Source organism: Myotis nattereri (assembly GCF_964212035.1).
Source record: "Myotis nattereri genome assembly, chromosome: 6".
NCBI lineage: Eukaryota > Metazoa > Chordata > Mammalia > Chiroptera > Vespertilionidae > Myotis > Myotis nattereri.
The window spans coordinates 63523242-63538375 of NC_138081.1; the positions used below are offsets into that span (position 1 = coordinate 63523242).

Consider the following 15134-nt stretch of genomic DNA (forward strand, 5'->3'; position numbering starts at 1 on the left):
ACCCAATATTGAAAGGCTGCTGTGAACATTTCAAATGTACATGAATGCCTGCTGTGATACTGAATTGCTGGCGTTCTCAAAGGTAACTACACATAGAAACTTCTCCATAACAGTTTCTTGCGGAGAATTTGGAATAGTGACTCCATCCAAGTGGGTTTAGAAGTGAACAAAAGGACCCTCACATTCTCAGATGTTTTCCCTTAGAAGCCAACCATCCCAGCAGAGCTCCCTTTCATGGAGTGGAACGTAAGCTCCTTAAGAGCCAGCAAGTACGTCTTGTCCTTTGTATCTTCCATCCAGCACAGCACTGGGTACACGGTGAGGGTGCAGTGAGCATCTGAGGACCAATAACTCTGGACAGTGAGGCTTCAGGCACAGGACAGAACCTTATATATGTAGCTACATTAGGCAGAGGGCTATTAATTTTTCATTTTGAAAACGGAAGGGGTAGATTACCATAGAGACAATCAGAAATTCCTTCCAATGGAGCATGCATGCAACTGTGTCAGTGTTGGTGAGCATCACTATATAGTCTTTATTATTAATAAGCATTATTATGCTGAAATCAGTAAGGTCCTTGCTGGCTACAGGATCACATCAATAGTGCAAAATATATACTGGCTTCTGTCTAAAGTCTTATGTTACTTGTGTATGGACCCAGAGTATATAACCAGGTAGATAAGTTCATAAAGAATAGTAAAAAAATGCTTATAACTTGCATATACAACAATCAGCTATTTCTTCTAGCTAAGAAAACGTTTAAAACAAGGCTGGTGCTGCTAGTAGCATTCAGAGAACACAAATGTCCTGTCCCTTACATTACAACGAGAGCTCTAGGTCTACATTTCTTTGTGACTCTGGGGAGTGAGGGGTTCTTTACACTGACTGAGAAAGAACTCGGCCTCCAATTCATAGATCATGGAAATGCAAATATGCACTTTATCTAGTTTAGTTGTATACTATCTGCCCATAGTTTTTTAGGCACAATTATTAGTTTTCCCCTAGGGGCAAAAGAAAGTATTCAGTGCAATGAAAAGATTCTTGATAGAATTATGTTTCAGTAACAACAGCAAAATTATGCATACATAATACATACTTTAAACATGAATAAAACCTAAATTTTTAACATGCCTTAAAAATAGTCACTCTATATCTAATGCAAATACGAATGGAGAACACTGCTCTTTATTTTAAAAGCAGATTCATTGGCAGGCTTCTGTCGAGTACCCTTGATTATGTAAGAAAGTTACTCAAGATGGCCCACATGTGAAGAAACCAACAGCTCTTTAGAGAAGCCAACGTTATGTACAATACACACTAGAAGCTTTTCCTTCAAAGGAAAGTAATATATCCTCTGATCAGCATTGCTCCTTAAAGAATCCTAGTGCAGTTAATGTTCTCTTCAGCTCTCTGGTGCGGGTCACCAGAGGACTGCATTTCATCAAAGCTCTCAAAACCCTTTTAACGCAGACTTAGCTACAGGAAGTTAAATTTATAATTCTTCATTACTGACTACTGTTCAGGATAAGATGATTCTGGGAACTAAGTTCCATGTCAATGATTACATAAAAACCACCACACACTTCGGTGCTTCATTGCATGAAGCATACCAACTGCGAAGATGCAGGCTGTTTTTGGTTGTAGGCTCCCTCTGTCCCACCACTTGTCTTTTTATTAGACCTTCCCTGAAACTAGATAAATAAAAACATAATAGTACAGTACTTTGGGACAGTAACAATTTCTGTTTAAGACTTCCATGAGCAAAACAGTTATATTTTGTGAAAATAACGTAGTGCTTTAAAAGGTACGTTTTTACCTGTGTTGCTAGGTTAGTTGATGAAGTATAAAACTTTACACCACTGGAGTCCTGATTCTAGAACATTAAAGTCCTATTAAAAGAGCTTTGAAAAGATAAATCATAGTGATTGCTACAGCACGAGAAAGGTGCACCAGGAAATCCTTCAAAAGAATGCTGAAGGTCACAGAAGGTAAGTGCTGGGATTGGATCAGACGCCCGATCAGAGAAGTCACGATGAACACATGCAGGGAAAGGGTGCTGGGGAAACTTCACGAAAATCTTCTGTAAGTCAATAGAGAAGAGACATCAGTCCTGCAAGATGCTCAGAATACAGTCTTCCTCCCACATGGGTAAGTTTTACATGGCATCACAGGTTTTGCATTTTTGGTTCTCTTCAATGCGGACATCATATTGCTGGAGTCTGCTCTGGGCTGTGGGAGTCAGTACCGATGGGCCTGGTGAGATGGGTGGTACTGGGTGCTCTGCTGAGATGAGGAGGAGTAGCCTAGTGTGCTCTGGGACTGCGAGGATCCCTGAACACTGCTTTGGTAATTCAGGCGAGAACTGGAGTGCTAGGAGAAGGAAAGAGGAGAAGGGAGTTACAGATGAAAGAAGAGATGATCACCACAACGGAATGGAGAAGTGAGCCGCTCATCAGAGGCTCCTGGATCAGATCCAGCTTAGTTTGTTAATACATTTTGTTGATTGAAAATCATAGCCTGCCACCACTATAACCACACGTTTGGCTGGAGTTCTTTGGGAGATGAGCTGCACTGGCACATGCACACAAGGCAGTGGGGAAACTTATGTTGCCCACTGCTCTCGGTACTGACTAATTCTGGTTAGTCATTCTTTGCATAAGTGAGATTTACAAACAAGAATCATTAATTTGGCACATTCGGCCAAAATTATCCATAATATCTACAGATGCCTGTTAATTTTCTCATTATAAATAAAAAAGCTGTGATTAAGAAATCATTTGTAGAGAAAAAGTTTTCAGAGGTAGAGGCCAGAGTGGGGGCAGCAGCAGCACCTCCATGACAAAGAAAGGCAGAGTTGGGCAGGGCGTGGCAGCAATGAGTGGGCTTTATGAACCTCAGGTCTTACTTAGAATAAAAAAACGTTCATATATGAAAATGCCCTCAGGAGGAGGCAGACACAAATGTATTTCAATTCAATGTTTTTATTACTTTATTTTATTTTATTTTTTAAATATATTTTATTGATTTTTTACAGAGAGGAAGGGAGAGGGATAGAGAGTTAGAAACATCAATCAGCTGCCTCCTGCACACCTCCTACTGGGGATGTGCCCGCAACCAAGGTACATGTCCTTGACTGGAACCGAACCCGAGACCCTTCAGTCCGCAGGCCAATGCTCTATCCACTGAGCCAAACCGGTTAGGGCTTTATTACTTTAAATGAAACATTCATCTTCTTAGGGCACATATGAAAAAATATGTGAAAGGAAAATTCGTCAATAGAATAAAAACATGGTGCCTGGTCAAACAGAATAGCTGGGACCAATGTCTTTGGCTATGCTCAGAAGGCCAGTTCTTCCTCTGAGCAAAGTGGGAAAGAATATACATAATAAAGCTATTATTTGTAGTTAAAATGTAAATGACTTGGAGGTGGCATTAGGGTTAAGAAAGGACAAATCAACAAGGTCCCCACCTCAGGTGCACAGGCTGCCAAACTGGACTTGGAACATCTGGCCCAAGACAACAGGGCAGTAAGATGGGCTTGGTTAACACAAATGACTGGATCCTTCCTAAGTTACATAACTCTGATTAGTTGTGTCAGTGTAAGAAGCCTTCCAAAATTCCACATTCTAACTATGTTTTATTTTGAAAGTTTATTATGAAAAAACGTTCTTTCCATTCACAAGCCCTGTAATTGTTAGGTTGGCCAAGACCACTTTCACTTGAGCAGTCTGGACACACACACTGGATTTCCCGTACCAGATAAAGCACAAACACATTGATGATGTTAGAGTTGCAAATAGATGCAAAGGGACTACCCCTCCTCGTGCTAGTCTATCCAACTAAATAGCTGAGCTATCTACCCATTTTATAAAGATGCTGTTTTGTTTTTAAGTAAATAGCACAGATGGACAAAGAAAAAGATTTTGAAGAGCTCTTCAGTTTGAAAGGAATAAAAACAGTAATTAAGATCCTGACCAGGTAGCTCAGATGGTTGGAGCATCATTTCAATACACCAAGGTTGCGGGTTTGATCCCCAGTCAAGGCATGCACAAGAATCAACCAATGAATATATAAATAAGTGGCATAACAAATCGATGTTTCTCTCCCTCACTCTTTTTTTCTCTAAAATTAATAAATAAATTAAAAACAATTTTTAAAGTAATCTGTCCACAATTGTCTATAATCAGGTTATTATAATATGTAGGCAAAAAGGGGCCACATGCTAACCTAACTCAGAGAAGGCCTGTGTGGCGGCCTTGCAAACTCAGAGACCTAAAGTAACCACAAAGGATGGTCTGAAATTAAAACTTTTTAAATTAAAAAGCAGTCTATTGTGGATAATCTTGTCTTAGGCAAATATTTTCCCTGACAAAGATCAACTTTAATCTTAACTGAGCCTACTGTCTTTTTGCATCTATGATTACATACCTTTGGAGTATCAAGGTACCTTGCAACTTCCCACCCACCCCCACCCCTCAGGGCAAAACCAAAGTGCCAGGATGGAGACCATAAATTCCCTCATTGTTACTGTTATCGTGTTTAATTGTTGATTGATAACTATCCTGTACCCACCTATGTAAAAGAAGCATGTGTCTATCATTTTACTTTTTACCCAATCCCAAAAGTTTCCCCGCTTTGCTATCTCCCACCTCTAATCGATCACCAGCAGATTTTATATCCTTCTTTGATGGTAATTTATAAAACTAGGTGAAAAATCGCCATTCTCCCAGAGATTCTGTTTCCCAGCAATTATTGACAGTTTGGCTCAAATAAACTCACAATTTTTTTTTACAGATTTAAATGTTTCTTACCTTAACAAATACTATCAGAGACACAAAGATAAGCCAGTATATAGTAAAGGTTTATTGCTCATATGATAAGAATAAACCAATGTTGGGGGGGGGGGAATCTGAATTTATGAGAAAATTCAAAGAGGTTCATGACCTGCTGTTTTTAGAGGATCAAACGGTAACCTTGACTAGTTTAACTGGAACCAAATGGCAGTGCTGTTCTATCCCCTCTGCTTGTAGGGAATCTTCCAAGAGAGGTTTTCAGAGACGCAGTTGTGAGAGAAAATACATTTCATTTTGTAAGATGTTCAAAATGGAAAGCCTGTTTGGGCAGCTACTTATTATATCTTTCCTGTTAATGTTTCTCTTAATTCCAGTTCCTTACCAGTGAGTTTATGGCTCCTTTGCTGTGGTTTTGTTTTCTATTATATCTAACCTAACTGCTCCTCCACCAGTTTCCCAAGGGACATGGTTCTATACCTTTTTTCTTTCTACCTTTCATTTAAGTTTTTCTTCTCATTTTCTTAGACCTTTTCTTAGCTTGTTGCTACCTTGAAAACAAGATTCCTGCAGTTTTCACAAGTATTTTTACCTCTCTTCCCAAATACCAAACCTTTAATTTTTCTTTAATTTCCAGAATTTATATTACAATTATAATTCTCTTTTTATCAAAGTACTTTAAAAGTATTTTCTAGTCTCAAAATTATTTCTAGTGAGATTTAATGGTTATTTCTGAGAAATTTCAATTTTAATCCTTTTCTCTTCTATGTTTATGTGGCTATTTACTATTTTCTTCCAGTGACAGCAAATCTTTCTGGTATATAGCTATTTTGTCCAAAATATGCTACCACTCTTCTCCCTTTTCAATTGCTTATCTAGGTATCTTTTTCTGGTCCAAAGCTGAAAGGCAGCTGTTTGTGCAAAAGAAGGAATTTTCTTTGAGGAGGAAAGGGCCTGCCTCAGCTTCCCTCCTTGGGGTGTCAGGATAAACAAGTCAAGAGAGAAATATCTTGCAATTACATAAAATACAACAAAGATATTCATTTTCATAATGCCGTAGAAACAGGACTGTACAGTTTGTACAAACTTTAGCGTTAAGTGCTACTTAATTCTAAAAGCACTGATTTAATAAAAATGTATAAACATTAAAAGTACAAAATTCAGGGGAATACCTGATAATCTGACGGCATGACAGGCCCGCCTGAGTTTGCGCCTGAAGGCCCCAGCCGTGGCTTCTTGCTGGGAGGCACCTGGTTGAGGCCGGAGTCCTGGCTGTGCTGCAGCCCTGCTGCGGTGCCCCCGGCCCCGGCCCCGGCCCCTCCTGCAGTCCCGTTGGTCTGGGTGCTGCTCTGCTGCTGAGGGGGCGCCTGCGGAGGGGCTGCTGTCTGTGCTGGAGGGACCGTGGGCTGCTGATGTTGGTTCTGTTGCTGTTGCTGATTCTTGGAAGGGAAAAAAAGCAAGCTTGGTATGGAACTACATTAACAGGAAATGTCTTTCAATACTTGATGTGCTGAGCCAACATGCAGGGCGACCTATGTGGGACACCAAAGTGGCTGGAATGGCTGCAAAATGGAGCAGCCAAGGACTACAGCATCCCCAAAGGTCAACGTGCTGGGCCCTGAATGGGACTCATTCTCTGAAGTCCATTCAATGGCATAGTAATCCTCCAACCAGACACAGACATCCCACTGAAGACCAAAGGCACATAGGAAATAGTTCTGCCCTCACTAAAACAGCTCCAATAGTCTTTCGAGAGTAATTTTCAGGTACAGGGGTGTGGGAAGGGCCTTATATCTCCAAGTATATCAAGAACAGAATGATGCTTTGAAAAGCAGCCTGCATAAGGTGATGGTAATAATGCTGAACAAACAAAAAGCAAGAATGACGAGTCAGGGAATAAAATCCTATATAATAAAAGCCTAATATGCAAACTGTCCCCTCAACAGGGAGTTTGACCAGGGGGTGGGGCCAGCTGGCCAACTGCCCTTGGGCCCTCCTCCTCCTCCCCCCGCCCCACCCTCGATCAGCCTCCCCACCCCAAATTTGTGTACCAGGCCTCTAGTAGGCTATAAAACAAATCAGGAAGGTCATCTATCTGTAAGCTTATTACATTTCAAATTTCAAAGCAGCCTACATAAATACAGGTTTAATTAAATAAAAGGTGGTTAAATACATAGGGATTATTAAATTATACTTCCCTATGTTCTCCTTTTGCCTCCTTACCCTCTGGAAGTGAAAATGTACTGTGCAGTTCATACCTTATCGCCTTTCTCTTCAGGTTCATCTTCATTTAGGAATTCTCGTTTGGGGTATGGAATCTGGCAGCCAGCAAACACACTAAAAATCATTATAAAGAAAGAAATGTCATGACCGAAAAGCTATGATATCACTGACCTTGTTAATTTAAAATTCCACTTTTTTCTCAACGTATTTCCTATTCTTCATCTGTGATTGGTGCTTGTTGGATGTCTCCCATCACAACTTAATTTAAGCATTAAAGAACAATTTGTTGTCTTAATTTTACACATTGCCATGTTCAATACCAAATCTTAGCTGCTGTTAGGGAGTTGACATATGACAGAATTTCTCCACACAAACTTCATTGGCACTAATAATAACTGAATTTGTATTTGCTTCAACAAAGAAAATAACTTTTCTTTTAAGAAAAGCTGCACCTCTAACAAACCTAATCACAACCATATACGTGGGTATAACCAAGGATGGAGACACACTGAATTTTAACTTCTCAGTTCCCCACTGGTTCCGTTTAAACTGTTCTGACAGACCTTCTATAAAAGTCCCATCTGTCCCATTTGTTTTTACCTGTAAAACTGATTAATCGTCATTCCTAAAATATGTCTTTTCATTCACACCTCTCTACAGCTTTGCTTCCTTCAAAATACAAGTGAGTATTTTTCTCCAAAGTAGCATTAATGAAGACAGTAAAATACTTCCGAACAAGTGCTCTCTTCCTTTCAGCCACTACCCGACACCCTCGACCGGGAGCAAAAGACACAGAAAAGGTCGGACACATACTCCAAGGTGGGCAGGGGGTCCTCCTGGAAATAGGGGTCCTGCAGAGCTTGTTCGGAGGTGATTCTCTTCGTTGGATCCATAGTGAGGAGTTTCTGAAGCTAGGGAGTGATAACACATGAAAAAGTTGTTTACAAGTCAGTTTTGACTTTTAAATTACTGTCTAACGGGATTAATATCAAATGCCATTTTGTACAGCTCACTTACTGCATGATTAGCACACTACACACATTTATGTGGAATTAGAAAAAATCATTAGCATTAAAGCAGTTACAGAATTTAATTCTTTTTCTGCTGATAAAATTATTGGGGGGAAAATAAGGCTAAAAGTCATGGATAACATCTCCAAAGAAAAATATTTAATTTGCTCCAGCATCCACTGATTTCTTTTCCTTCTAAAGAGAAGGAGCAGCTGGGACAATTCCATGGGAAATGGGATGAGGTGAGAGCTGCACTAGGTTCTGACTTCCCAATCTGGGGGAGATGCACCTACCAAGAGGAACACTTTGCTGTCAGGCTTGACCTTGTGTTTTTCCATGTACTTTATGAGGCTACTGTTGGCATATCTGTAAGAACATAACAATCAAACATCATTGGGAACACTTACACCATTCATATAATGGAAAGCTCTAAGACTGATTTTTCCTATAAGGTATAAGTTTACGCCATTGTTTTTTCTGATTAAAAAGGAATACACAACTAAACATTGGTAAATGTGTGAAGAAATAGGAAGTGTTAAACACCGCATGCAAGAGTTTACATTTTTACAATCACTTTGGAAAATAATTATGCATTAACCATTAGAGTTGAAAATGTGAATATCCTATGACCCAGCAATTCTTTTCCTAGGTACATACTCTAGTCTAAGAGAGATTTTTGCACATGCATAACAGGATACATAGACAATAAATGTTCTTGGCAGCATTTTGGTAATAGAATAAACTGTAAACAATCCAAATGTATATCTACTAAAGAATGGGTAATTAAATTGTTATGTGTTGACATAATAGAATGCTAACAATAGTAAAAATGAATACAGAGGTTGAATGAGGGAAAACAAAGTGCAGAAGTATAATACTATTTATATAAAAAGTTCAAAGATACATTAAACTGAACAATAATTTATTTGTAGTAAAACTATAATGAAAAATGAAGAATGATAAATACAAATTCAGAACAGGGGCTACCCTTTGGGAGGGACATGAACAGGAAGGGAGGGTACATAGAGTACTTCTGTAATCTTAGTAATGTTGTATTTCTTTTGGTTGAGAGGTGAGGTAGAAGGGTATTCATTTATTATTCTAAATAAACTATATATATATCATATACATTCTTTCCAAAATATGAAATATTTCAAATTGAAATGGGTAAAAAATAGAAAATATATGTTCATGGCAGAAAATTTAGAGAATATAGTAGAGTATAAAGAAGAAAATTGAAATCACTCATAATCAAGCCATTCAGTGATAAAGAACCACTGTCAAGATTTTGATAATTTCCTGACATTATACACACACACACACACACACACACACACACACATTATACAAACACTGAGGGATTTTTGTTTTGTTTTTATAAAACTGGGATCATACTGTATAAATTGCCCTTTTTTCACTTAATATTGTTTTATAAGCATTTTTCCTTGTCAAATGTCCTTTAAACTTATTATGTAGTGGTTGCCTATCTCCTACTCTTACTAATGTGTTTCACAATAGTTATTATTCACCTTGTAGGTAAATCTGGTACACACTGTAGGGAGACAATAACTGCAGAGCAGGTGAGAATCAGAGACGCCTACTGGACCCTGACTGTCATTTACTATTGCGTGATCTTGGGTAGTTAGCACTATGAAAGGCTTAGATTCCTCATTTGAAAGTGAGGATTATAATTATACCTACATTACGGAGTTGGTATAACGATCATATGAGAAAATGTAGGTAAAGGGTATAGGACATGCCAGGCACATAGTAAGTACTGAATTAGCTGCTCAAATTGCTTCCACAGAACAAATTCTTGGAATTATTTGGTCAAAGCATATGTACATTTCAAAACCCTTTTTATGTGCTCTAGGACCCTGCTACACAAACCTGGCCTCCAGATCTGCAGCATGGGCACCTGAGAGCCTACATTAGAAATATAGATTCTGCCTGGCTGGCATGGCTCAGGGGTTGGGTGTTGACCTACAAACCAGGAGGTCATAGTTCAATTCCTGTTCAGGTCATGTGCCTGGTTTGCGGGCTCGATCCCGGTGAGGGGCGTGCAGGAGGCAGCCAATCAATGATTCTCTCTCATCACTGATGTTTTGATCTCTCTCTTCCTCTCCCTTCCTCTCTGAAATCAATAAAAATACATTTTTTTTAAAAAAATTCACGATGTCTAGGGTATAGAACACAAAGTGAAGAGTGGTTTATGAGCTGAATTTGGTGATGCAGAAGCCAAGCTTTTGTTAGCTGTATTAAGGAATTTCAGAGCAATGGTGACTGAAGAGCAACTAGAAGACCGACATGATCAAATCTGCTTTTGGAATGATTGCAGTATAGACAGTGAGTTGGAATGAAGACTGGAGGTAGAAACACCACTTAGGAGGCCATTTCAAGATTCTGGGTGAGACAGTGGTGGTCTGCATTTTAATAGTGGCAGGGTGAATGGAGAGAAATACAATGATTCAGAGGATATTTAGAACAAAGAACTGACTAGATTTACTGTTTGGACACTAGGGAGCAAAAGAGAAGAGAGTGAGATGCTTTTGGCTCCAATAATTAGGTGAATCATGTACACTGAGTAGTATAAGATACATAAGTAGGGAGGAAATAAAGCAGAGGAGAGGTTTAGGAGGATAAATGATGAATTCAGTTTGGGACATTTAACTGAAGTATTTGTGGACACTGAAATTGAGTTCCATGAGACAACTAGATAAATGGGTCTGAAACTTGGAAAAGAAATCTGAGTAGGATATGTTAATTGGGAATTATCAGCATAACTGACAGTAAACTGTGGCCATTAGGATCATGGAGACTTCCTGGGAAAATGTCTAGGGCGAGAAGAGAAAACCTTGAACAATACCAAGGCTATCTTTAAGAGGTGCCATTTGTATGAAAGGAGAGGAGGGCAACACTCCCCGTGACAAGAATGAAAGAGGTCCTTGGGTCTGACAATGGCATCTAACCATAGAGTTTGTATGTGTGTGTGTGTGTTTAGAGATCGGAAGAGGCAAAAGACCTACCAAGGACTGTGTAACAGGGGCCAAAAATGGTGAGTGCCACTCTCTACATCTATTTATGATGTCTGCTTTTGTTCCTATAAGTCAGTGGTTCTCAACCTTCCTAATGCCGCGACCCTTTAATACAGTTCCTCATGTTGTGGTGACCCCCAACCATAAAATTATTTTCGTTGCTACTTCATAACTGTAATGTTGCCACTGTTATGAATCGTCATGTAAATATCTGATATGCAGGATGTATTTTCTTTTTTTTTTTAATATATATTTTATTGATTTTTTACAGAGAGGAAGGGAGAGAGATAGTCAGAAACATCGATGAGAGAGAAACATCGATCAGCTGCCTCCTGCACATCTCCCACTGGGGATATGCCCGCAACCCAGGCACATGCCCTTGACCGGAATCGAACCTGGGACCTTTCAGTCCGCAGGCCGACGCTCCATTCACTGAGCCAAACCGGTTTCGGCTGCAGGATGTATTTTCATTGTTCGCGACCCATAGGTTGAAAACCGCTGCAAGCTCTCCTGTCCTGAAAATTTTCCATTAAGTTGCCTAAAAGGGAGCCTCCTTCACCTTTTCCTCTGAGCATATATACTTATAATAAAGTCCTCTCATGCCACCTTTCCCCTCCTCTTATTTCTGCTCAACATAAATGTCCCGCCAGTTACTCAGATCCCTGCCATGTGTTCTTCCTCTGTCATCTTGGCAGCTAGCCCAGCATTTCGGTCACCAGTCATTACTCAGAGAAAGATAAAAATCATAGTTGTGGCCCTGAACTGAGCCCTTTATCCTGCTAAAACAGAGGAGACATTTAAACTATCTATTGCCCCTTAAATTCTTAGAAGTTTTAAAATAATACAGCGTAAGCCTACCATATATGTGAACATCTGTAATATCTTCTTTAAATCATAGGCATAAAGAATATTTTAAAAAAATCTAGGTTTCTAGTTTAAATAATCTGTATCTGTTTTTTTAAAAATATTAAATATTCCCAATGAAATGGCTGCTTCTATTTAAATGGAGTTACTTACGTTGTTCTTCTAAAGTCCTTTTGAAGTGTGGGGTATTCTGGCATCTTTCTAATATCTTCCCAGTCTTTATCTTACAAAAAAAAAATATTGAATGTTGTTATAGGAAATAATGTGTTATTTTTAAAAAATAATCTCCTAGTTACTTTAGCTTAATATATATATATATATATATATATATATATATATATATATATATATATATATACACACACACACTAGGAGGGGCCCGGTGCACGAAATTCGTGCACTGGGTGTGTGTGTGGGGGGGGGGGGGAGTGTCCCTCAGCCCAGCCTGCCCCCTCTCACATACTGGGAGCCCTCAGGCGTTGACCCCCATCACCCTCCGATCGCCTGATCGGCCCCTTGCCCAGGCCTGACGCCTCTGCCAGAGGTGTCAGGCTTGGACAGGGGACCCCCATCTCCCCCCAATCACTGGCTCTGGCCCCCGCCCAGGCCTGAGGCCTCTGGCCCAGGAATCATGACTGGGCAGGGGACCCCCATCTCCCTCTGATCGCTTGCTCCACCCCCCGCCCAAGCCTGACGCCTCTGACCCAGGCTTCAGGCCTGGGCAAGGGGACCATCATATCCCCCCAATCCCCGGCTCAGCCCCCCGCCCAGGCCTGATGCCTCGGTCAGAGGAGTTGACCCTCATCACCCTCCGATCACCAATCACCGGATCGGCCCCTTGACCAGGCCTGAGGCCTCCGGCAGAGGTGTCGGGCCTGGGCAGGGGACCCCCAGTTCCCCGCGGTTGCAGGCTCCGCCCCTGCCCAGGCCTAACGCCTCTGGCCTAGGCGTCCGGCCCGGGCAGCGGGGACCCGCAGTGGCAGCGGGGGGCGCCGCAATCGTGGGCTCCGCTTTAGGCCCAGGCAAGGGACCCCTAGCTCCTGGGACTGCCAGCTTCGACCGTGCCCAGCTCCCATCGCTGGCTCCAACCCTACTTCCTGCTATCACTGGCCAGGGCGGCAAAGGCGCCTGATTCTCCGATCATGGCTGGGGGGCAGGGCAAAGGCGGCCCCAGGGTCGCCTTTGCCCTGCCCCCGAGCTCTTAGCTCCCCCCTGGGTTTCCGATCACTGTCAGTGGCAGGGGGCTTCTTCCTGCTTTCCCTTTCGCCTCCCTGCATTGTGCCTACATATGCAAATTAGCCGCCATCTTGTTGGCAGTTAACTGCCAATCTTAGTTGGCAGTTAATTTGCATATAGCCCTGATTAGCCAATGAAAGGGGTATCGCCGTACGCCAATTACCATTTTTCTCTTTTATTAGTGTAGATAATACTTAAAAATATGCTTTTGAAAAGAAATGATTTTGAAATAGGACTAAATATTTTGAAAAAGAAAATAAATTACCTGCAGGAAATCCCATGACACTAAATATCCGATCGAGTTGATCATGATGAAAGGGATTGCTTGTTTTTATATCTTCCTGACGACAGTGAAAAATGGGCTCTGAAGTCAACAATTCAGCAAATATGCAACCTATTGCCCATATATCTACAAAGAAAGGAAAACAAGTTTTTGTACACATTTATTATACGTCTTTGGTTATAATTCCTGGTATAATCACAGCCTACACATAAAAATACTTTTCAGTAAAGCAATATACAAAATACAATAAGTGTCTTAAGAAGACATGAACAGATGATTATCACACAACGCATTGTAAACCAAATAAAAAAAACATTTACCTGTGTATTTCCTGATGAAGATAAGCTTAGGAAACTCAATTTAGTAAGCAATGAATTTACTTTATATATAGGCAAAAGTCTTCCTAACCACTATTAGTAATTCAATTACTAAAGCATTCAACTGATAATCTATTACTCAAGATCTGATAGACTAAAACAATATCACCATCAGGTATAGCAATACATTCTTTAAAGCAATACATAACTATAGAGCAGAATGTCTGATTCCAACAGTAATACCACATAAAATTATTTGGAAAAAACTCAACTTTTGGCTGAAAGACTACCAACTTCAGTCTTTCAACAAATTGTAAGGTTCAGAAGTTGACAAATACAGAGGTAGACAGACACCAGTAGAGAGAGATGTTATCTAAATACACTCACTTAGGGGTGGGGAATGTCCAGTCCAAGGCTCTATAAGGCCTGAAAATTTGGTCTGGCACTTACAAGGCATTAAGTGTGAGTTAATTAAATGTTTGACCAAAATAGCAGGCTAATTTATCAGCTGATACCCAAATGGCCCTTGACAGAACACAGGTTCCCTATCCCTGACTTAGATGTTTCCCCAATCCTCCAATACCTCAGGATAAAGTTAGGCATCTTTCAAAGTTTTATTAACTATTTCAAACCACCACTTATTTTGATTTTATAGATTGAAAAACTGTAATTCAGATTCAGAGATTATACTCACAATGCTTTGTCAAATATATTAATAAATATTTTTAAAAAATAATGTAGACAGTTTCTCTCTATGCCTCTCCCTTCCTCTCTCTCTCTCAAATCAATAAAGACATATTTTTAAAAAATTATCTTTATTTCTCAAAAAACACATCTATTTTTATTTTAAAAGCAAAACATTTAATTATAAAATATTCATAAAACTGTTTCTCAAAGTATGGGTTGTCAAAGTGTGTGGACCACATACAATAGAATCACCTAATGGTACATGTTAAAAATGGGCCTTGCCGGGCCGGCGTGTCTCAGTGGTTGAACATCAATCTATAAATCAGAAGATCACAGTTTGTTTCCCAGTCAGGGTACATGCCCAGGTTGTAGGCTCAATCACTCCCCAGTAGGGGGTGTGCAGGAGGCAGTTGATCAATGATTCTCTCTCCCTTCCTCTCTGAAATACATATATCCAATATAAAGAAGACTAATGTGCAAATTGACCAAACGGTGGAACAAGCGGTCACTGTGACGCGCACTGACCACCAGGGGGCAGATGCTCAATGCAGGAACTGCCCCCTGGTCATCAGTGCACTCCTACAGGGGGAGTGCTACTCAGCCAAAAGCCCTGAGCCAGGCTTATGGCTGGCGAGTGCAGCAGCAGTGGCAGGAGCCTCTCCCACCTCTACGGCAGTGCTAAGGATGTC

At 40.4% G+C, this 15134-nt stretch overlaps 1 protein-coding gene across 1 annotated transcript in view; it reads right to left on the reverse strand.

Annotated features, from left to right (window-relative positions):
- Positions 1–434: 434 nt before the first annotated feature.
- Positions 435–15134, reverse strand: part of CDK19 (cyclin dependent kinase 19) — a 116370-nt gene continuing 101670 nt past the window's right edge. The window contains exons 7-13 of the mRNA XM_081093997.1: positions 13424–13567; positions 12076–12145; positions 8317–8389; positions 7827–7924; positions 7049–7127; positions 5963–6229; positions 435–2370 (exon numbers count right to left, since the gene is read on the reverse strand). Of these exons, the coding sequence (XP_080950123.1) occupies positions 2239–2370; positions 5963–6229; positions 7049–7127; positions 7827–7924; positions 8317–8389; positions 12076–12145; positions 13424–13567 (863 nt within the window). The 3' untranslated portion in view covers positions 435–2238. The remainder of the gene's footprint in view (positions 2371–5962; positions 6230–7048; positions 7128–7826; positions 7925–8316; positions 8390–12075; positions 12146–13423; positions 13568–15134) is intronic.